General features: G+C 42.1%; 1 protein-coding gene across 3 annotated transcripts in view; it reads left to right on the top strand.

Moving 5' to 3' along the window:
- AP1G2 (adaptor related protein complex 1 subunit gamma 2) overlaps positions 1-25,275 on the top strand; it is an 80,935-nt gene that overhangs the window by 50,272 nt on the left and 5,388 nt on the right. For all 3 annotated transcript variants that reach the window (XM_073575404.1, XM_073575403.1, XM_073575402.1), the window contains 6 exons: positions 8,972-9,094; positions 13,616-13,705; positions 19,749-19,876; positions 19,959-20,063; positions 24,213-24,348; positions 24,632-24,764. In XM_073575404.1, the coding sequence (XP_073431505.1) occupies positions 8,972-9,094; positions 13,616-13,705; positions 19,749-19,876; positions 19,959-20,063; positions 24,213-24,348; positions 24,632-24,764 (715 nt within the window). The remainder of the gene's footprint in view (positions 1-8,971; positions 9,095-13,615; positions 13,706-19,748; positions 19,877-19,958; positions 20,064-24,212; positions 24,349-24,631; positions 24,765-25,275) is intronic.

The raw sequence follows: 25,275 nt of genomic DNA, 5'->3' as shown, positions 1-25,275 counted from the left end.
CGGCTCCGCTCCTTACACCTAGTACACACGGCTCCACTCCGTAAACCTCGTGCACACACGGCTCTGCTCCGTACACCTCGTGCACACATGGCTGTGCTCCGGTACACCTCGTACACACACGGCTCTACTCCGTACACCTCGTACACACACGGCTCTGCTACATCCACCTTGTAAACCCCTCCTGACCCCACACATAAGTACACACACAGCTCTGCTACATCCACCTTGTAAATCCCTCCTGACCCCACACAGAAACTTTACCTCATCCAGACCAGCACCATAATGACGAGACCAGCACAGCAGAGTCCTGCAACCACCCTGATCATGTGACCCCTGACTCCTCCCCTCCTGTGACCTCATCACAGGTCCTGTGCCGCACACAAGATTACAGCCGAAACAATGATCATTTCTGGCTGTAAGGGGCTGCGTTGGTCCCTTGGGGAGGGCGCAGGATGGGTTTGGTACATGGGGGGCATGGCGGCGCCGACGGGTATCCCAGACAGCGTGAGTGGGCCCCCCGTCTCGCCAGTGCCCCGGCACTTGTCCGGGTGCGCCGGGTGCTGACGCCGGCCCTGCTTAACACCCACATAACTACAGGAAGGTTTTATTAGATAAGCTGAAACATTCCTGTGTAAAGTGAAATATTACATACTATGCTTGTCTACAAATTTTGTGGGCTTACAAGTATTCTCTACATTACTAAAGGAACAGGGCAAAGCTCGGTAATAATTGAATGTTGCAATGAGTGTAGGACCAACACCCATAACCACCCCCAAAACGCTTGCTAAAGGCAAATAAGTTGCTTTTTGAGATACAAGTGGCTTAGTTGCCTCTACCTATACTATTCCCTCTAGAGATGATAAGCTAAGAAAACAAGCATTGCTGTTCTTCTGTGCTAGCTCAGCCAGGGCTTACAGCAGTAGATATGGTCGAATGAAAGTCAACTACATAGTACTGAAGGTCATCAAGTCTGAAAATAACCAGGTTGAGAGTAAGAGTTACAAGCTGAGCAGGGTAACTATAGACATCAAATTTATGAATCGTACATTTTTCTTCCTTTGCTAATTTACATTACACTTGATTCTAAACTGCGGTACTAAACTGTACATTTTATAAGTCATACTAAGTTATTTGAAGCATTACAACTAAAATGAATTGCTAGATCATCTTGTTTAGGTGGTTCTGAATAATAGTCCATCAAATGAAGAGACACAGCTTCTCATGGACTAAAAAACACTGAGCTGAGAATGGACTCTACTATCGCCATGCCTTTCAGCAGCTCAGATGACCACATATATGATATTTAAAATGCAAGAACAAATGCTGTTTAAGGTTCATAAATTATAGACAATGATGAGAAAATAGTGGTGAGGGACTTCTGCTAATGCAATCCATGACCTCAGCTAAACGGCAAAATGGAAAGGCCATACCATGACGTATGTCTTCCTGTTTTATCCAATAATCCACCTGTGTACTCCCTCTGACAGTAACATCAAGAGCCAAATGATGAATGGGGCCTTACTTGGATTACTACAAGAGATTATTATCATTATTTTTCCCATTGATAATGTCTAAGATTTAAACAATATCAAGGGTCAAAAAATAATGGGAATTTTCTCTTGTAATACAAATATCAGTAACTTTTAAAGACATTTCCATGCAATATAAAAATCACCTGTAAATGTTTTTCAGGGATGTTCTTTTGTGAAAATATTCTATTAGGTTGTTGTTGTGTTTTTTTTCATTATGATTTACTCCCTTCCAAGATAATGATGTGACTACCAGTTTCACCAACAGGCCTTGCTTATTCTCCTACAATATAGCCTCTTAACTTTGCAGTAGCCTACGCTGGGTTTATTGGGTAACCTAGCGAACTCCTCTGACATCATCACCTTACTTCTTTTAAGGTCGGCTCAAGCAGAGGTCAGGTGTTGCCTGTCTTGTCAGGAGTTTGCTACTACTTCAATTAACTTAGCTCCAGATAGGTGTTTAATCACCTCGTCTGCTACTCCTGACATCCATGGGATAACCAGCATTATTTCCAAAGTTAGTCAAGCTTACTATGTTCTGGCCTCAGCTACCTCTCAGCAAGAAAATTACCAAGTTTTCACAACTGTTTTCCATACTGTTCACAAGTCACTACTCAATGTGACAGACTTACTGTGAGGCAGGATAGTCAAGAGGTCCAGGGTCTGTACCAAGAGGGCTCGTAATAGACAAAGCGGAAAAGGCAAACGTATAGTCAGGTAACACTCTGAGGTCAAAGTATTAGGAAGGTAGCGGATCAAGACAAAGGGGTAAGTCAAACGGATGATCATAACATAATTCCAACGTCATCAAAGAAGGTTAGGATACAATTTCAGAACACAGAGCAGACACACACAACACTTGAGCAATTCTACAATTGGGAAAGTCTGATGGTTTTCAGAGTGCTAAAAAGCCCTGTTATTACCGAGAATAGATGACAACCGGAGGAGATCCCACAGACCAACCAGATACCTCAGCATCCCTGATATCTCCAGTATTAGATCGTAAAGACAGTGTGGACAGCAGTGCGAGCAAGCTCTTCCTATCTCAGGATCTCTGGCATCTTCAGTAGATCAGAAACACAAGGTGAACAACAGTATGATAAGCTTCTTCTTTTGTCAGCACTCTTGGTATCTCCAGTATTAGATCAGAAAGCCCAGGTGGACAGCAGTGTATGGCCGGGATCACACTACCGTCTCTCACATCAACACTCGGCGTTACAGCCGGCACTCAGGACCGGAGCTGCAGTTGCATAGAAATACACGCAGCCGCAGCTCCGGTCCTGAGTGCCGGCGGCAGTGCCGGGTGTTGATGCGAGAGACTCGTGCGAGTTTCTCGCATCACACATAGTAGTGTGATCCCAGCCTTAGTGTTCTCCTCTTACCTCAGCACACCTGGTAACTCAAGTATTAGATCAGAAAGACAGGGTGCACAGCAGGGTGAGTGTTCTCTACTTACCTCAGAATCCCTGGTAACTTCATTATTAGATCAGAAAGACAAGGTGAACCACAGTATGATAAGCTTCTTCTTTTGTCAGCACTCTTGGTATCTCCAGTATTAGATCAGAAAGCCCAGGTGGACAGCAGTGTATGGCCAGGATCACACTACCGTCTGTCACATCAACACTCGGCGTTACAGCCGGCACTCAGGACCGGAGCTGCAGTTGCATAGAAATACACGCAGCCGCAGCTCCGGTCCTGAGTGCCGGCGGCAGTGACGGGTGTTGATGCGAGAGACTCGTGCGAGTTTCTCGCATCACACATAGTAGTGTGATCCCAGCCTTAGTGTTCTCCTCTTACCTCAGCACACCTGGTAACTCAAGTATTAGATCAGAAAGACAGGGTGCACAGCAGGGTGAGTGTTCTCTACTTACCTCAGAATCCCTGGTAACTTCATTATTAGATCAGAAAGACAAGGTGAACCACAGTATGATAAGCTTCTTCTTTTGTCAGCACTCTTGGTATCTCCAGTATTAGATCAGAAAGCCCAGGTGGACAGCAGTGTATGGCCGGGATCACACTACCGTCTCTCACATCAACACTCGGCGTTACAGCCGGCACTCAGGACCGGAGCTGCAGTTGCATAGAAATACACGCAGCCGCAGCTCCGGTCCTGAGTGCCGGCGGCAGTGCCGGGTGTTGATGCGAGAGACTTGTGCGAGTTTCTCGCATCACACATAGTAGTGTGATCCCAGCCTTAGTGTTCTCCTCTTACCTCAGCACACCTGGTAACTCAAGTATTAGATCAGAAAGACAGGGTGCACAGCAGGGTGAGTGTTCTCTACTTACCTCAGAATCCCTGGTAACTTCATTATTAGATCAGAAAGACAAGGTGAACCACAGTGTGAGCAGCCTCTTTTTACCTCAGCACTCTTGGCATCTCCAGCATTAGAATCCACTGGTAGCACATCTTCTTACATACGAAGGCATGGGGGTTGAGGGCAAAGAAAATGCTCTCTATTAACATTGTAGGACAGGTTTCTGTCAGTTTAACAAGGCAGTCGCCATTTTAATGTTCTACATTGATTATCTCCCTAGATCCTGAAGACAAAACAGAATTATTTAGGAATTGATTTATAAATAAAAAAAAAATCAAATGTATTTATTGCTTCTTTATTCCTGTCAGTATTTATTGCTTCTTTATTCCTGTCAGATTTTGCATTTATATCAGGATTCACTATTCACTCTAACAATCTGTAGCAATGAACAGCAATCTCCATTTTGAAAAAAAAATACTCAATACAGGATACCTTTCCTGTTTCAGTGGTCAAAACAGTCTGTGAAATATTTGGTAATTGATATAACCTCAGCTCATGACTTACTTATGTGCTGCTGACTTCCCTCCTTTTATCCACTCACTTGGTAAATCATCATCAATCATTATTTACAATGAGGAATCACAAACATGGATCACTCGTATCCAGAGAGTCAAAATTGGATATTATACCTCAATATTTTTTTTTATTTAGGACTCTTTTGTCAAAGTTACATCCTAAATCATTTGTATCTCTTTAGTAGGGTGTACTATGCGCCCCTGGTTGTCTAGTTCCAACCTGTACTCCTTCTGGTTAGATGAAATCCTGAGTATTCGTAACAGTCAAGAATACCTTGCCTGGATAGGCAACATGATACATCAATTATAGGTGTATCTGGACCTTCCAGATGTGTCGCCTACTACTATTTCTTCTCTCATATGGTTCATATCAAATCTTGGTCCTAAACCTCAGGGTAAGTGCACACAGAGTTTTTTGAGTGTGCGGATTTTGTAGTAAAATTTGCCTGCGGTTTTGCCCTGCGGTTTCACACCTCATAAAGGATGAGGTGTGAAACCGCAGCGGTTCTGCATAAAAGAATTGACATGCTGCGGATTGCAAACCGCAGCAAATCTGCGTGGAAAAATCCGCAGCATGTGCACAGCATTTTCCAGTTTACCATTGAAAACAATGGTACTGTACATCGCACCTAAATCACTGCGGACCCGCAGGGCCAAAACCGTTGCGGATCCGCAGCAGAATCCGCACCGTGTGCACATACCCTGCTCCCACTCAATTCTTTCTAGGGCAAAAATGAATATTCTTATAAACTTTCCTCCCTATGTTTACCACTAATCTCTGTGTGGCATAACCATTTTTCCCTCCAAGTTGATTGAAATATAGATATACTTTTAAATAGTAGTGGTCCGCTGGCTTTAAAAAAGTCAATTTTATCTCCTGCAATGATTAATTATCTACTACACATCTGTATGAAGGAATGATACTGTTCAAAAATGCACCTGGTGATGGGCTATTTCTTCATCTGTAAGTGAAAAACTGGATTTCCTTATTATTCTCTCAATTACAGTGGATCAGTGAGTCCTGCCCAAACTCCAAGCCTTCGTTCCCACCATGAACTTTTCGTGCGTTTTTGACGCTGCATATTTTTTGCTGCTTCAAAAATGCAACAGTTCCAACAAACTGGATGGTATTTATAGAGATCTCATTTACTCAGCGTAAACTAACCTACGGTACGTGTTTCAAATCCGCGGCGTGTCAATTTCTCTTGCGGGTACGTTGAGTTTTATGTGCTTGAGGCTATGTGCACACGCTGCGGATTCTGCTGCGGATCCGCAGCGTTTCTGGCACTGCGGGTCCTCAGCAGTTTCTGCTGCATTTTACACTACCATTCTTTGCAATGGTAAAACCAAAAACGCTGTGCACATGCTGCGGATTTTTCCACCCGGATTTGCTGCAGGTTACAATCCGCAGCATGTCAATTCTTTGTGCAGATTCCACTGCGGTTTCACACATTCACCATTGTAGAGGTGTGAAACCGCAGGGCTAAACCGCAGGCTAATCCCCAGGTAAACTGCAGATATTTTGACCTGCAGATTTTTCAAAATCCGAGCGGAAAAATCCGCAGCACTTCCAACTACGTGTGCACATAGCCTAATTTCTCCATAGGCTTACATTAGGTGCAGAAATTCTGCAGGTGATAATTGCACATCCGTTTTAAGTGTTTTTCTGCGGCATAAAAAACATATGTGATCCGCACATGACTACGTCAATAAAGTTTTGTCAGGAAGTATCAAAAACAAAGTAGCTTTATTTAAAGCATGACACACCAACAAGAGACAAAAACCGCAGTGTCAAAAACATGAGAAAAACAAACACAAAAATGCAGTAAAAAAACGCAAGTAACCTAATTTAAATAATAGGTGCAGAACTTATACAACATCAAAAACTCAACAAAATTGTGGGAATGTAGTCTTAAAGGGGTTTTCCCACAAATAAAAGATCATTTTAATTAATTGATCTTGGAATAATAATAATGACTTTCACAATTGGATGTGTTTAAATAAAATGTTCCTGTGCTGAGATAATCTTATAAATGTGCCCCTGCTGTGTACTGTGTAATAGCTGTGTCTGACTGTGCAAGGATATTATTATTATTATTTTATTATTATTTATATAGCACCATTGATTCCATGGTGCTGTACATGAGAAGGATCCAAATGTGGTTGATAGTCGGACTTGTTGGTTCAAAGAATTTCAGAGAATAGGGGCAGTTCGGGAGAAGTCTTGGAGGCGGTTGGGTGAGGAGCGAATAAGTGTGGAGGAGAGACGGAGGTCTTGGGAGGACCGGAGATTATGTGAGGGAAGGTATCGGGAGATTAGTTCAGAGACATATGGGGGAGACAGGTTATAGATGGCCTTGTAGGTTAGTATTAGTAATTTGAACTGGATACGCTCATGGAATGGGAGCCAGTGAAGAGATTTGCAGAGGGGAGAAGCGGAGGAGTAGCGAGGAGAGAGATGAATTAGTCGGGCAGCAGAGTTAAGGATGGACTGGAGAGGTGCGAGGGTGTTAGCAGGGAGACCAGAGAAAAGGATATTGCAGTAGTCGAGGCGGGAGATGATGATGGCATGCACAAGCATTTTAGTAGATTGAGGGTTGAGGAAAGGACGGATTCTGGAAATATTTTTCAGCTGGAGCCGACAGGAGGTAGAAAGAGCTTGGATGTGCGGTTTGAAGGACAGGGCAGAGTCAAAGGTTACTCTGAGGCAGCGTACTTCCGGTACTGGGGAAAGCGTGATATCATTAATTGTTATAGCTAGGTCGGGTAAGGAAGATCTGTGAGATGGAGGAAAGATGATGAGTTCAGATTTGTCCACATTGAGCTTGAGGAAGCGAGAGGAGAAGAAGGAGGATAAGGCTGATAGACACTCTGAGATTCTGGACAGCAGAGAGGTGACGTCTGGGCCAGAGAGGTAGATCTGAGTGTCATCAGCATAAAGGTGTTTCTGGAGTCCGTGGGACTTTATGAGTTGCCCCAGACCAAGTGTATAGATTGAGAAGAGTAGGGGTCCTAAAACAGAGCCCCAGGGACTCCAACAGAGAGAGGGTGGGATGAGGAGGTGGTGTGGAAGTGGGATATGCTGAATGTGCGGTTGGAAAGGTATGGGGAGATCCAGGATAGGGCAAGGCCTTTGATGCCGAAGGAGGAGAGGATCTGTAGTAGGAGGCTGTGGTCAACTGTGTCGAATGCAGAGGACAGGTCTAGAAGCAGGAGTATAGAATATTGTCCATTTGATTTGGCTGTAAGTAGGTCGTTAGTAATTTTGGTCAGCGCTGTCTCAGTGGAGTGATGGGGGCGGAAACCAGATTGTAGATTGTCAAAGAGCAAGTTAGATGAGAGGTGGGAGGAAAGTTCAGCGTGTACGTGCTGTTCCAGGAGTTTGGAAGCGAATGGGAGCAACGATATTGGGCGATAGCTGGACATAGCGGGATATGGTCTGATCATACCACATCGCTTGGACAGGGGAGAAAGGAAAAGAAAGTAGACAGACAGGACAGCAGGGGATCACAGATGATTCTTTCTGTGAGGTAAAACATTTCCCTGCCTGTTTTCAAACAATGTTTTACTTCAAAGAATCAGCTGTGATCCCATGCTGTAATGTCTATATACTCTCTTTTGCGTCCTCCCTTGCCCAGATGATGTGGTATGATCAGACCATGTTTCTGCACAGTCAGACACAGGCATTACACAGTACACAGTAGGGGCACATTTATAAGATTATCTCAGCACAGGAACATTTTATTTAAACACATCCAATTATAAAATTTATTATTATTCCAAGATCTACTGATTAAAATCAACTTTTGATTGTGGGAAACCACTTAAAGGGAAACCCCTTTAGGGTCTTCTCTCTGTACTTTATTTATATGGCTTCTTAGCATTCCCATACCACCTATTCATTTATATATCACCAATTGGCACCAGCATTTGGAGAAAGAAGTTGACACTGTAGATTGGTAATGGTAATCCATCTTCCATTCCCTCTATAAATAGGATCTTGGAGTTCGCCTACAAGTGATAACACATATTGTCTCCATGTAAATTGTGAATGTAATCTTTCACTATCAGAGGTCTTGTTTCAGTGGATTTCTATTCGTAGAAGACATGTACCGTACAGGTACGGACTGGGACTGAAATTCAGCCCTGCCATTTGAAATCACACAGGCCCATGTTATTCCCGTCCCCAAGCACCAGATTAAATATATTACTAATATTACCTTGGATGAAGGAAAGCAAGATTTACTACATTACCAATATTATTAATGATTCCCGTGACCTACTGGGATAAGTGATGGATTTTTGGTGACTTTGTGTTCCATCACAACTCTTAACAGTATGGGTGTCTTGAGAACACCAATTCTGTCAACAAGGTAGCAGCCAAAGCAGCCCATGACCAGACAGGCCCTTCTGGCATTTGCCAGAATTGCCAAATGGCCAGTCCGGCCCTGCTACCGCATATGTTAGACATGTCCTAAACTCAATAGATTTTGAAGTCAAGTATTTTACCTAACTGTCATCAAAATAATTATTTAACATTTTTATTTTACAGAAATAGAAAATAATACACTGCAAAGATAACTATTTTTTTCATTTGTCTACTGATTTCCAGGCTGGGGAGAGTGTTCGTGACGATGCAGTTTCGCAACTTATTCAGCTGATCAGTGGGTCATCGGACCTTTACGGCTACATTGTTCAAAGACTCTATAAAGCAGTGAGACAAGATATTGTACAGGTATTAGTAACAGCATGAAAAAGAAACAGAAGATAAAATAAAGAGAAGTGCACTGTGAAAACTGTGCTGGCAGGAAAAAATCCAGTCAATAAAATAGACACGAAACATGAGTAAATGATCAAATAACATGGTTTACAATGACATAGCTAAACCTTTCTCTCATCTGGAAATAGAAGTAACAACAAAGCTGGCCATACACTTTACTTCCAACATGGATGACCCGTCTTTCTTCCATCATCTATTGTCGGGGAAGAGCCGGGACACCGTCCGCCATACACAACAGGTGGTTTGCCGATCTTGTTGAAATTTGTGGATTTGGCCAACATTCCTCTTTGTGTATGTACACTTGTACATCAGGATCCATTTACTGTATACTGTGCAATGCACAGCATTAAAGGGGTTTTCCCACAAATAAAAATTAATTTTAATCAAAAGATCTTGGAATAATAATAATTTCCATAATTGGATGTGTTTACATTAAATGTTCCTGTGCTGACATAATCTTATACATGTGCCCCTGCTGTGTACTGTGTAATGCCTGTGTCTGACCGTGCAGGAACATGATCTGATCATATCACAGCTCCTGGGCAGGGGAGGAAGCAAAAGAGAATACACAGACATTACAGTATGGGATCACAACTCATTCTTTCTTTGAAGTAAAACATTGTTTCAAAACAGGCAGGGAAATGTTTTACCTCACAAAAAGAATCATCTGTGATCCCATGCTGTAATGCTCTTGCACGGTCAGACACGGCCATTACCCAGTACACAGCAGGGGCACATTTATAAGATTATCTCAGCACAGGAACATTTTATTTAAACACATCCAATTGTGGAAATTATTATTCCAAGAACTATTAATTAAAATGAACTTTTGTTCATGGGAAAACCCCTTTAAGCGACCGCCAGACAGCATAATGTTTCCAAGTTGGCAGTTATTTAATAACCGAACCCACTTCAGATGCAACCTAACAATTAGTGTGCATCGGCTGTCATTATTCTTGGCAGTGAAAGATCTATTTGCACAGGACAATGCACTGCCAAGAAAGATGAACTATTGTACAAACTAAAACATCATTTCACCCAATGAACAAGCATTTTTCTCATTCATCGGGTGATCAGCAGCCTAGTTAGATTGCATAATTAGCATAATTGTAGGCGGACCAAGGCGTTCAGCTGGGGGGGCGAAACTTCTCAGTGGGCCCCTAACCAGGTAATCCTGGTTACAACTACAGTGGCGTAAATTACTATACAAAGACCAATACTGATATTACTGCCATACAGTGACCGTATAGACGTAGATACCTGTCCTGCAGATCATATACGAGATTACAGTACATCAGCCATAAAGATAGTGACTTATGACTGATGTTCTTTAGGATTTAGTTGTTTACTTTTACTTCTGGCCCAGACCTACATGACAACGTCTTCCAGCCAGGACTCATCTGCAGAGATTACAACAAATACATATTTGAATTCTCACATTTCTAGCACCATCTTCATCCATTCCCAGCCTGAACAAACTCCTCATCCTGCTGATTCCCCAATGCTGAGTCACTGCTGCTGTATGTGTTCCTGTCCTCTCTAGCTGGTAAAACAGATATTTAGAATATATTATTGCCCTGTGCAAGTGCCCTTGAAAACGGTGTCCACATTTTGTACCCTAGAAATTAATAATGCCCCCTGTGTTATAACAATAATTTTCCACTTAACATTAATAATGTTCTAAGGCTTCCCCTGTACACCTCCCCTTTACACAATATGATGTCACCACAACTCCCATATACACAGTGTGATGTCCCCACAGCTCCCCTATAGACAGTATAATGCCCCCAAAACTATTTGATGCCCCCACAGTAGTCGCCACACTGTATGATGGCCCCACAGTAGCCTCCAAACTGTAAAATGATTCCTCAGTATCCCTCACAATGTATAATGGCCCTTTAGAATCCCCCACAGTGCATAACGGCTCCTTTGTAGCCATCACTCTATAGAAGAGCCCACTTTGCATCCCCAACATTGTGTCATGACCCCGTTAGTACCCCCATGCTGTTTGATAATCCCTCTCATTAGCCCACACACTGTATGATGGTCCCCCTTAGTAGCTCCCACACTGTATCATGGCCCCCTTAGTATGCTCCACTGTATATGTGGCCCCCTCAGTAGCCCCCACTACATATGAGGGCCCACTTAGTAGCCCCAACACTGTATAATGGCCCTCTTAGTAGCCCCCATGCTGTATAATGATCCCCTTAGAAGCCCACATGCTGTATCATGGCTTACTTAGTAGCTGCCAATATATGTGAAGGCCCCCTTTCTAGCCCCAACTATGTATGATGGCCCCCTTAGTAGCCCCCCTGACTGTATTATGGCCCCTTTAGTATCCCCACTCTGTATGATGGCCCCTTTGTAGTCCTCACACTGTATGTAGCACTCACACTGTTATTATGGGCCCTCTTAAAGGGAATCTTTCACACCATTTTAGCCCTATAAGCTGTGGCCACCGCCATCAAGGGCTTATCTACAGCATTCCGTAATGCTGTAGATAAACCCCCGATGAAACCTCAGTGAAAGATAAGAAAAAACACTTTATATTATACTCACCCGGAAGCGGGGGCGGTGGGTGTCGCGGTCCGGTCGGCGCCTCCCATCTTCATACGATGCCGTCCTCCTACTTGCTTCTCCCTCGGCTCCTGCACAGGCATACTTTATCTGCCCTGTTGAGGGCAGAGTAAAGTACTGCAGTGCGCAGGCGCCAGGAAAGGTCAGAGAGGTCTGGCACCTGCACACTGCAGTACTCTGCTCTGCCCTCAACAGGGCAGATAAAGTACGTGTGCGCAGGAGCCGAGGGAGAAGCAAGGAGGAGATCATCGTATGAAGATAGGAGGCGCCGGACGGGACGGCGACACCCATCAGACCAAACCGAACACCGGGGTGAATATAATCTAACTCTTTTTTTCTTATCTTTCAGATAACATCGGGGCTTATCTACAGCATTACAGAATGCTGCAGATAAGCCCCTGATGGCTGTGGCTGCAGCTTATTGGGCTAAAATGGGGTGACAGACTCCCTTTAATAACCTGCACACTGTTATTATGGTCCCCTTCGTAGGCCCCGGATTGTTATTATGGGCCCCCTTAATAGCCAGCACATTGTTATTATGGTCCCATTAGTAGCCCCCAGACTGTTATTATGGGCTCCTTTATAGTCCCCACACTGTTATTATGGGTCCTTAGTAGCCCCACAATGTTATTATGGCCCCCTTAGCAGCTCCCACCCTGTTAATATGGGCCCCTTAGTAGCTCCCAAACTGTTATTATGGCCCCTTAGTAGCTCACACACTTATTATGGGCCCCTTAGTAGCCCCCTGTTGGCAGCGGATAATTCAGGATACTCTCCAAGCGTGTGACAACAGAGCTTCTTTATTCAGGAACAATCAGGAACAATATATGATAAGCTGAACAGATCAGGAATAAATCACTTGTGTGTCTCTATCTGTGCGGCATCTGTAGCAGGCTGCTTCTCATACACAGACACAGGAAAGCAGGAAATACAGTCGCATGCTCTCCCTGTGTGAGCCTCTGGGAGTTTTTTCTTTGTTCTAACTTTATAAACAGCATACACATCTAGCAACTAAACACTCATAGACAGTAATGGAGTTGTTGCACCAAACATATTCCAACACTCCCACTGTGATAGCCCCCTTAGTAACCCCCATACATAGTGAAATAATCTTAAAATAGAAAAATAAACATACACTCACCTAAATCTGTCGAGTCCTGTACATGACGTCATCGCATTGCTCCACCCCGAACCTACCATTCTGCCGGCCTAATGCGACTTGTGGCCTACATAACCAAGAGCACAGAGTTTATCTGTATAGGCACACTGATACAGTTAAGTGTAGCGGTAGCTCCGGGTGGGCTCCTCCAGGTCAGGGGCCCGTGGCGCCAGCCCCCTTTGCTCTCCCCAGTATCTATGTTACTGTGTTATGTCCTATAACGCTATTTACCTGCAAATATAGGGTTACTCTGCAGATAAATAGCGTTAGGAAAGTGCACAGCTGCCATACTGAAGGCACAGTTTTTGGAAGAAAAAGAACTTTTTAATGATAATAAGTCCAGTAATAAAAACATATACACATTGCATGTATGTAGTGTGATGTCAGGAACATGAATATTAACATTAATGGCAGAGACACACTGGGAATTTTTCGTCCGAGAATCGGATCGTTAAACTTGCCCTGGCCGGCACCTCTCCTGACCTGAACTTGACAGCTGCATAGTAATCCATCACGCTGTCATGCTCAGGTCAGGAGAGGTGCCGGCCAGGGCAAGTTTTACGATCCGATTCTCGGCTGAAAAATTTGCCAGTGTGTCTCTGCCCTTATACTACGAATAGCAGTTGGTTGGCTTCAAAATCACAGAGCCCAGGAAACAGAGGTTTTATGCCCGTGTGTATGGATTGTAAGTGAATATTGCATTTAAACTTGTTTTATACAATGTCACATTTTCTACACAGCAACCATTGGTGCAGGTGGCAGCATGGTGCATCGGGGAGTATGGGGACCTCCTAATAATGGGAGCCTGTGATGAAGAAGAAGCTATACAGGTGGGTTTATAATTACTTACATAACACACAATCATATGCAAGGTTGTCTAAATAAACAGAGATGCAAATGGAGCCTGAGACCCTCATTTAGATATTATCGAGAATTGAGTAGCCCATTAGGAATCTATAACCACTAACCCCCCAGTCATTTTCCGTTTTTGTTTTTTGCTCCCCTTCTTCCCAGAGTCATAACTTTTTTATTTTTTGTTCAATATGGCAATGCGAAGGCTTGTTTTTGCGGGACGAGTTGTACTTTTGAACGACACCATTGGTTTTAACATATCGTCTACTGGAAAACAGGAAAAAAAATTCCAAGTGCGGTGAAATTGCAAAAAAAGAATAATTCCACAGTTTTTGGTTTTTTTTTGTTTTTACCATGTTCACTAAATTCTAAAACTGATCTATCATTATGATTCTCCAGGATTATTCTGAGTTCACTGACACCAAACATGTCTAGGTTCTTTTTTATTTAAGCGGTGAAAAAAAAAAATCAAAATTTGTTTTGTTTTGTTTTTTTAAAAAAAGGTGCCATTTTTCGAGACCTGTAGCATTTCCACTTTTCGTGATCTGGGGCTAGGTGAGGGCTTATTTTTTGCGTGCCAAGCTGACATTTTTATTAATACAATTTTGGTGTACATACAATGTTTTGATCGCCTGTTATTACATTTTATTGCAATGTAGCTGTGACCAAAAAAAAAACAATTCTGGCGTTTTTAATTTTTTTCTTGTTTCGCCGTTTAGCGATCAGGTTAATTCTTTTTTAATATTGATCTGGTGATTCTGAATGCAGCAATACTAAATACATATTTTATTCTTTTTATTGTTTTATTTTGAATGGGGCAAAAGGTGGGTGATTTGAACTTTTATATTTTTGTAATATTTTTAAAAACTTTTTTTTACTTTTCGCATGCTTCAATAGTCTCCTTGGGAGACTAGAAGCTGCAGTACTTTGATCTCCTCTGATACACACAGGAGGTGATCTTCCTGTAAGCGTGAGTTAGGTTATGTGCACACGGTGCGGATAGCGTTTCAGGCTATGCGGGTCCGCAGCAGATTTAGCTGCGTTGTACATTACCATTGTTTTCAGTGGTAAAATGAAAAACACTGTGCACATGATACGGATCTTTCCGTGTGGATTTGCGGCGGGTTCAAATCCGCAGCATGTCAATTCTTTGTGCGGAATCCGCAGCGGTTTCACACCTTCTCCATTGTAGAGGTGTGAAACCGCAGGGCTAAACCACAGGCTAATCCGCAGGTAAATCACAGGTCTTTTGACCTGCGAATTTACCTGCGGATTTTTCTAAATCCGCGCGGAAAAATCCGCAGCTCCTAAAACTACGTGTGCACATAGCCTTAAATGCCGCTCTCAGAGATTGACAGCGGCATTTAACTATTTAACAGCTGTGGGTGGATCGCTATTCCACCTGTGGCTGTTGCGGGCATATGTCAGCTGTATAGATCAGCTGTCATGTGCACGGAAAGGTGCGGGCTCAGCGCCACAGCCCACATCAAACAGGGAGAATCCAACTTGTCTGTACTATTATGGCACATATCAGAAAGGGGTTAAAAAAAACTGAAAATGATGAATAAAAAATAGTTGAAATTATGTTTTACTACAAGAAAAAATAATTTGGCAAACATGTGCTTGTTCCTTTTTATCTGCCTGTGTAAACATGCTGGTGATCACCCTAAGAACAATCCAAATGGTCCATCGACAGAAAATTTAAAAAGCGTGGGATTTTCTTTCTCAGAGTTTTATATTTTTTTCACTACTAAAATATATTTAAAAGGAACCTGTGAGCAGAATTTTTCTCAGTAACCTACAGACAGTGTCAGGTCGACACCATTACACTGATTAAAATGATGAAATCCATATTGTGGTTGTTAATCTTTATTTTCAGTTTTGTGTTAATGATATGCTCATGATTCGGATCGGCCTGTTGGGGGGTTCTTCATGTGATGCTCTGCTTACATGTTCATCCTTATGGCTAATGACAGGTCACTGACCCCTCACTGACCTGTCTCCTATTTAACATACTGAATATACTATTGTTTGGGGAAAAAAAACATCCATCATGCAGGCACCGGTGGCAGCCCCTGAGCTGTAGCATGATACTATGGTATTTCTAAAAGGCATATATCATTTTATTTAGGCATTTTGTGTTGTTGGCAAAAAAAATTATATTAATCAAAATGGCGCCAGTGGCTGCGCCTGCACAGTAGCATCTATTTCTACAGCACAGGCACCGCTGTTGGCGCCATTTTGCCAGAGGAAAAAAAAATCTGGTTCTATCAAGATAATGTCGGCGGCGCCTGCATAGTAGCATCTATTGGAGCGCGATTGATGCTACTGCACAGGCGCGAGCGCCATTTTGCTAGAGAAAAAAAAACTCTGGCTCCATCAAAATGGCTGACAGGTTCACTTAAAAAAAAAAGTCTATCCAAGTTTGGTATCACAAAACCTACAAAAGACAAAATGAAAAAAAATCTGCTATAATTAAATAAGTAAAAAGCAAAAGTGCATTTAAATCATACAGAGTTCTTAGTAATACTGTATTTGATCAAACATAGCATAAAAGCCGTCCCACCATTTTCTTTGTATTTTTGCATTCTGTGCAAGCTGGGGTGTGGCCTCCCTCTCCTGAGCTGGAAATTGTATTTAAAGGCTTCCCCTGACTGGTGTCCGGTGGTTGGGACCCGGTCCTTGTCTGCCCTTATTCACACAGACGTCAACTTTGACACATGATAAGGTTATTAATACTAGACAGTGTAGGACCGCCCCGACCACAGAGTCACCTTGTCGATGGTGGGACGGCTTTTATGCTATGTTTGATCAAATACAGTATTACTAAGAACTCTGTATGATTTAAATGCACTTTTGCTTTTTACTTATTTAATTACAGCAGGGTTTTTTTCATTTTGTCTTTTGTAGGTTTTGTATGCATTATGGCCATGTGAACATGCATTTACATGCTGCATGTGTACCATCTCAAACCAAGCTCAATTTTTGTGTTTTTTTTTAAGTTTGGTATCACAGCAGGTTCACAAGAGCGTATTTTCTGTCCGAGTGCTGTCCATGAAAAAACTTTTATTCAAAGACGCAGTGCAGATTAGTGTTTTTTTCATTCACCAAATCTATGTGAGAATAATTGCAGCATTCACCAGGTTTTTCCGTGTGTCGGATGAGACTCGTCCATTCAAGTATATGGATGCGCAATTTATAACGGATTCCATATGGAGCCAAATTAAATTGTGTGTTTTCTAAGGACACATTGCATTCTTTAACATAGGAAACTATAAATGGTCTTGTAAATTATTAATAATTGCTTCTATAAAAAAACGTTTTCTACACGGACTGCTCACGGATGACAAGTGAGAAAAAAAATTGTCTGAATTTTCTGGATGATTATCTTTTTATATGCTTGTGTGAACCTGCCCTAATTGAACTGACCTGAAGAATCATGCTGCTAGGTCATTTTTACCGCACAATGAGCAATGTAAAAACAAAACCCAAAATAAAATGGGGGAGTTGCAGGGGTTTTTTTTCACTATTTCAGTGCACTGAATTATGTTCCTGTTTTTACCTCATATGACTATGTTGATCTAAAAAAAAAGTTCTAATGACTATTGGAAGAAGAAGAGGAAAAAACAAAAGCACAAAACAAAATTAACTGTGACAGGATGGGGTTAAAATCCTAATTCACTGGCGAAGTCTGACATGTCAGATGTAAACTGTATGTATGTTACAGTATAGTGTCTGGAGGCTGGAATGTGTATCAGAGTACAGAATTACTTATACAATTCAAGTGTTCCTGCACATATGAGCAATAAGGTGGATGTCTGTAAAGTAGAATCTTAGCAGTGTCTGAAAGTTAAAAAGAAAGATGAAGAGGAATACCAGTTTGTCCGGTCTGACATGTAATAGGCGTCACCCGACTCTTACAAGAATCTGTACTTGTATGATACAGTAGATTACAGATGCAAACTTTCAATCTTAAGGTACTGTCACACTTAGCGATGCACCAGCGATCCCGACAACGATATGACCCGGTCAGGATCGCTGGTACATCGCTAAGTGGTCGCTAGTGAGCTGCCAAACAGGCAGATCTCACCAGCGACATCGCAGCGATCGGCGGTCGCTACTTACCTATCAGACGAGGCGATCCTGACATCCTCCCGCCCGCGTCCACGCGTCGCTCGTTTCCACAGCAGGAAGCCCAGCAGGAAGCTGACGACGAGAAAGGGCCCAGGCCGTTCTCGCGCGATCAGTGATAACCAGCAGGGGGAGGTAAGTATCACACATAGCGATTTCGCTAGCGATATCGCTGCTGCGTCACAAAACCAGTGACGTTATAGCGATATTGCTAGCGATATCGCTTAGTGTGACGGAGCCTTTAGGTTTAATGTGGCGCAATGGGAGACATGTATCAAGGCTTTGGCATCTGTTTTCTGGTGTAAAAAAGTTGCAAATTGTGTGACATCTTGATAAATTTTGTATGTCTTTTGGATAATTGTCACATTGGAAAAGTGCACATCTATCAAGGGGATGGAATGATGGTAGCATCTTCTCTTTCGATATAGAGCAGTACATCTGTGATTTCATGATACCATTCAATTAGCTGTAGATCCCAGGCAGCAGAAGCACTCATGCAGCCCCACATAAGGACAATGCCACCACGTTTCACTGTAGGCACCATGCATTTAGAAAAAATGCATGGCTACCAAGGGCACATTATTATGGTAAAGTATTCTCTTTCAATATAGAGCAGTACATCTGTGAAATCATGATGGCATCATTGAAAGGTAACTCCCTGACACTGGCAGCACTTATGCAGCCAAAGATAAGGACACTGCCACTATCATGTTTCACTGTAGGCACCATGCATTTTTCTAAATTCATTTTTCTAAAACACCTGTGGGGAATTCTTAAGAGACAAGTTGAGCATCACTTTCCATCACTCAAGCTCTAATTGAGGTTGTAATTGAAGAATAGAAAGGTCCAGATGTTGCAATATGTCACCAACTTGTTCCTTCTATGCATAGAAGACTTGGTGCGGTCCTTAAAAATCAAGGCGCTCATACAAAATACTATATATAGTAGTTTTTTATGAGGGGGTGTATTCATTTTTGCATCAATTAATTTGAGTAAAACTGAAGATATTGTAATTTAAGTTACTGTATATTACTAACATTACTTTCAAGATATGGGTTAAAAATGTTCTATGACACTATGAAAATTTTGGAAATTGTTCTTACATTCCGTGAGATATTGATTACAATCTTACTTTTCATAGGCGATGTACCCATTTATTCCTTTATGCTGAGCACCGTATATGAGGTCACATGACCACCCGCTCGGCTTGCATTGGCAATACCGAAGAATCCTGACAGCATGTGCATCGCACACTGTCAATATTCAGAAGTCTGCAGTCATATATGTAGAATCATACATTTCTAGCAACACATATATATAAAAAAAGAGCCAAACCTCCTTTTAATACCGAGAGCTGATTATGAAGTTTATTTTCTTCTAATTAACATAGAATTGCAGTATATAGTATAAGTGATCAAAGTCCTCACTTTATATTTATTATTAATAGGATTATATATGTATGTTTTCTATATTTATGGTCCTTGTATCCACCATGTAAACGCTATTTTTTATGGTAATATTTCTGTCTATTGTTTGTTGGACTCTTTTCCCCATTTTTTTAAAAATAACATAATAAAGCAATTTTTAAAAAATCTCCATTTATTTGGATTTTTTGCTTTGGTTTATTCACTTTTTTTGAGAAGGTTTATATTGTGTAATGTGAATATTCTATATGATCTATTTTAATGAGTGGATTGTCCACTAAAGTTGTTGATATATTTATGGCTAGTGATAGATCCTCTTTAAGTGTTAGTACATTACCTTGGCGTTTTTCCTTTCATACCTAATGCAATAACGTTCCTCCTTAGTGGTGATTATGGTGAATATTGCAGCATAACATCACGTTACCCATATTACATAGATCAAGTGTAATATAAGAATTGCTTCTAGGTGACTGAGGATGATGTCCTTGATGTGCTGGAAGGTGTTCTTCAATCCCATATTTCCCTGCCAAGTACGCGGGCATACACCCTAACAGCAATCATGAAACTTAGTACACGCTTCAACACTGCCGTAGAGTAAGTAAGCTATAAGTAAGAGCATCACCCCTTTAAAGATGTCATGAAAGGTAGAAATTGCCTTTTTTTCTTTCTTCTCCAGCCGTATCCGTCGAGTGGTGTCTATATATGGATGTTGTCATGATGTGGAGTTACAGCAGAGAGCCGTAGAATACAATGCCCTATTCAAGAAATATGATCACATGAGGTATAAATTGTTCTATGGAGGTCATGTAAGGACGTTCCATCACATATACAGTTCCGAAATATGTTTTGTGTAAAAACGTCTCTCCTAATAAAAAAAAGAAGGGATTTCTGGCATAGTATATTTGCATGTAAGCAAAAGAAAAATTATACTAGTGACACAGCCAAAGTATGCTTTCATATTACGGCTGAACCTTAATCACATCATAGTGATACCGCCATATTACTCCAGCCTTGGATGACACATTTTCTCAATGCCTATCATTAATGAACATTCAGAAACCTCTTTTTAAAGAGGAAAATTTGTTCCATTTTTAGGGTTGTTTGTGCAGCATGTACCGTATATACTCGCATATAAGCCGAGATTTTCAGCCAATTTTTTTGGGCTGAAAGTCCCCTTCTTGGCTTATATGCAAGTCATATAGCCAGGGGGTAGGTGGGGGGAGGGGAATCGGGGGTGTCAGATCATACTGACCCCCCCGGCGCGTCTCTGCAGCCACCCTGCTTGTCCCACGGTCTTCTTTCCTTCCTAAAGTGATCACATGGTACCGCTCATTAAAGTCATGAATATGCACATATTTATGACTTTAATTAGTGGTACCACGTGACCGCTGAAGGAAGGAAGGGAGACGTGGGAGAACGGGGCTCCAGAGATGCGCCAGAGGGAGGTAATTATATGCTATATTCACCTGTCCCGGTTCCAACGCTGCTCGCCGCTGTCTGCCCATCGGGTCCCTCTGTCAGTGATGTTCAGGCAGCAGAGGGCGCGATGACGTAGTCAGGGACCGGGACAGGTGAATATCTCAGGTGCCAGGTCCCCCATAGCGCATCGGTGTCTCCACCTGCTCAGCACACCGGCACCTGGCCCCCAGGGACAAGAGGTGAGTATGTATTTTTTTTTTAATACCTGCAGTAGCGGCAGCAGCAATATATGGGGACATAATCTATGGGGCATCTTATGGGGGCATATTCAATGGAGCATCTTATGGGGGCAGCAAATGGGGGGATATTCTATGGAGCATCTTATGGGGCAGCATATGGGGCATAATCTATGGAACATCTTATGGGTCCATAACCTTTATGGAGCAGCATATGGGGCATATTATTCTATGGAGCATCTTATGGGGCCATCAACCTTTATGGAGCAGCATATGGGGCATATTATTCTGTGTAGCATTTTATGGGTCCATAAACTTTATGGAGCAGCATATGGGGCATATTATTCTATGGAGCATCTTATGGGGCCATTATTAACCTTTGTGCAGCATTATATGTGGCGTATTTTGTATGGAGCATCTTATAGGGCCATCATGAACTGTATGGAGCATTATATTGGGCTCCTGATTCAATATGGCTATTCAAAAACATTTAACCTTCTGATGTCTCAATTAATTTTACTTTTATTGGTATCTATTTTTATTTTTGAAATTTACCAGTAGCTGCTGCATTTTCCACCCTAGGCTTATACGCGAGTCAATACGGTATATGCATTTGTGCAAGCCTTATTCTGATGAAAAGGACATTTACACTATTTTTTACAACAAATGCACCATTTGTGAGCATTATCTATTATGCATTATCCATGTGGCTGATTCTAAGGCCTCAGTCACACTATCAGTATTTTACCTCAGCATCTGTAAGCCAAAACCAGGAGTGGGTGATAAATTCAGAAGTGGTGACGTGTTTCTATTATACTTTTCCTCTGATTGTTCCACTCCTGGTTTTGGCTTACAGATACTGAGGTAAAATACTGACCAAATACTGAACGTGTGACCGATGCCACCTACCAAATGTGTCTGTATTACCTGTACAGTCTACAGTGGCGCACAACACTCTCAAATTCAATACAGGTCCAAATGTAGCTATGGCATTCTTATGTTTCATCTGTGTTATGTGCATGTAAAACAGTAGTAGGGTATATTGTTTGTGTATTTTTCAGAAATTTAAAAGAAGAGCTTTCACTGTGGAATTTAAAAAAAAAGTGGAGTACCTACTAGTTCAATAGACTTCTGAACAGTGTGCTGCAAAGCAGACAGGAGCGAAGAGCTCCTGTCTGAGGGGGCACATAGCGAGGTAAATCCTATATGTGCCCTCAGATGGGAGCTGTGAGCTCCTGTCTGCTTAGCAGCACACTTTTTGAGTGTTTATTAAGTGATCGGTAGGGATCTCAGGATCCGGACCTTCACCAGTATGCATGCAACTAAAGTGACTACCAAGGATAAAAAATAACAGGTTTAAAGTTCACTTTCTTTTTAAGTGGCGTCAGAAGAGGATCAAGGTAAACATGATAAAAAGCATTTTTTTTTGCCATCAAGCTTCTGTTTCTATGTCTGCTAACTAAAGTCGTACACTATTTTTTGGTGCCTAATATTAGTGTTAATATTATAAGGTGGTGTAATGCAAAAATGTTTCAGATTTATTGATATTATACAATTTACTAATGTTATACAAAATCCAACCAAAATAAGCCTGAATATGCTCCAAGTTTATAAAAGCAGCGCATGCTGTGTGATTGGCGAATCTAGGAAACTTTTCTCGAAGTGTATTTGCCTGTATATCAGTATTTAGCACCGAAATTGTGATACATGTCATTAATAATTGTGACACATTTTAGTAGTGTACTTAGTAATAACCCATTTTTAGATACTTTGGAAAAGTGTTTTCCAAGCAAGAAAGTGTCATAAATTGCAATTTAAGGCTGTGTGCACACGTAGCGATTTTTAAGCGTTTTTGCCGCGATTTTCGGCACGAAAACGCTGCGAAAACGCTTAAAAATCATGTACAGAACGCCTCCCATGCATTCTTATGGTATTCCGCACATGCTGTGCTAATGCTGCGCTTTTTTCCGCGGCGGAATCGCATCGCGGAAAAAAATCGCAGCATGCTCATTCTTTTGTGCGGAATCGCAAAGAATTGCCGCGATTCCGCACCCATAGGAATGCATGAGAACCGCTTACTTCCCGCATGTGGCTATGCCCACCATGCGGGAAGTTAAGCGTCTCATGTGCGGTTGGTACCCACGGTGTGGAGGAGAGGAGACTGTCCTCCAGGCCCTGGGTACCATACCCCTGTAAAAAAAAGAATAAAAAATAAAAAATCGGGGTATATTTACCTTCCGGTGTCCCGCGCTGCCATCCCGGCCTAGCGTTCCCAGTAATGCCTTGCGGCAAGGCCCTGTAATGACGTATCTCGCGTGACTCTAGCGGTCTCGCGAGATCGCTATAGCAACGTGAGACTACGTCATCACAGGTCTCGCAAGGCATTACTGGGAACGCTGAGGCCCGGGATGGCAGCGCAGGACGCCAGAAGGTAAATATACCCTGATTTTTTTATTTTTTTTTTAGCATTTTAACATCCTATCTTTTACTATTGATGCCGCATAGGCGGCCTCAATAGTAAAAACCTGGTCACACTTGTCAAACACTATGTTTGACGAGTGTGACCAACCTGTCAATCACTTTCCAAGCGATGCTTCAAATCGCTTGGAAAGTGCTTGAATATCGCACGCGAAAATCGCGGCAAAAGCGCGAACATAATCGCGGTAAAATCGCGCGGGAAAAAAACGCGCGATTTCTGGGAAGGAGTCCGGTTTTTAGTGAGCGTTTTAAAACGCTACGTGTGCACATAGCCTAAAAAGTATTTGTGTATAAAACATTTATCACTACAGCACATATAAGTAACTTACGGTAATTCAAAGTGCTTAACCCCTCTTACAAATCTTGTCAACCAGGCATAGTTTGTTATTAAAAAACAAAACAAACAAGTCAGACTTTCTTTATCATCCTCGGGTAGAACGCCAAGTCTCTAATGCCGGGTGTGCAGTATTGGCTTAGCACTGACATCATGTTGACGGCACGACAGCCAATCAGTGAGCTCGCGGCTCTGAGCAGGTCACTCCACCTACACATGCAGGGCTCTGAGTTCATTGATTGGCTGCTCCAACTGTTCACATGACATCAGCACCACAGACAATACCGGAAAACCAGGAGCAGTGGAAAACTACGCGCTAGACTCGAAGATGGTGAGTAAAGCACAGTTTGTTTCTTAGAACAGACTGCACCCTGCAAGATCTTGTGAAAACAGACAACCCTTCAACCTAACATGCAAACTCATAGGAATTTCAAACATGATTTGGCCCTCTGTCTCTCATCAGGTCAGCCATTCTGGAGAAAATGCCCTTGGCAGAAAAATCTACTTTAGCAGAAACTGAAACTTGCATTGGAGAGGTCAAAGAAAAAAGTGACAGCCAATCCAAAAGTGCTCCCTCCATAAGCCAGCCAGTTAGCCATGTGAGTATTCCGGGGAGAATTTCAGCATCTGGGGCTGCAGAGGATGAAATGATTAATAAACAGGTTATACTGAATATTTTCTCATAAAACTGCATATCAATCTGCTTATTAGGCCTTCTCTATAAGATGGTGCCTGCAGATTGGACTGCATTTATGTGGTGACAGGTTCCCTGAGTCTGGTGAATTGTATAAATGTTATCATAAAGAAAATTTTTAGAAGATGGGATATGCACTTCAGATCAGCACTTCCTTGCATTATATCTCTTACATGCTTATTCTGTAGGTTACAGATCTTTTGGGATTGTTGGAAGAGAGTACAGACAGTACACCAGTGACCTCAGGGGTATCATCTGCAAACCAGAATTTGCCCAATGGGGGAAGCTTGTTGGATCTTTTAGATGAAACTCCAAACCCAGGTATATAAAAACATGATTTTAAGAGCTCCTTTAAAGGGAAGCTCTAATATTGATAAATATGATCTCAATGTCAAGAGAACCAGGTCGAGAGTGTCCAGTTTTTATTCCTAATTTATTCCCAGTGTTTCACCGAGTATTATGTCTTTTGTTTTTCTTTAATCCATCATATGGTTCTAGAGATATGGGTTTGTATACAAGTTTTGTGGTCTTTGTAAGGGAGCGAGGCTCGCAGCATAGTAATGGAGAGCAGCCTAAAGTTATGCGGCGTAACTTGTACCCCCAGGGAATCCTGTGAGCTCCCATTAGTACAGGCCATACTAATTAGCACTAAATAAAAAGGCTCATATCTCTAGAACAGAATGTCAAAAATAAAATGGAATGCTCAGGGGAGCAGAAATAAGAGCAAAACTGGCCACTTTTTGGCGAGGTAATACATCCTAACATGCTGTCTGATATTCAGTTTTATCCGTGGTCCTAATGGCTGCACTCACTGAATACGCACCCACGCATT

The sequence above is a fragment of the Dendrobates tinctorius genome, unplaced genomic scaffold, assembly GCF_039654945.1.
Source record: "Dendrobates tinctorius isolate UK_male_01 unplaced genomic scaffold, ASM3965494v1 ptg000044l, whole genome shotgun sequence".
NCBI lineage: Eukaryota > Metazoa > Chordata > Amphibia > Anura > Dendrobatidae > Dendrobates > Dendrobates tinctorius.
Note: the sequence above shows the minus strand (reverse complement) of the source record. Positions and strands in the feature narration are given on the sequence as shown.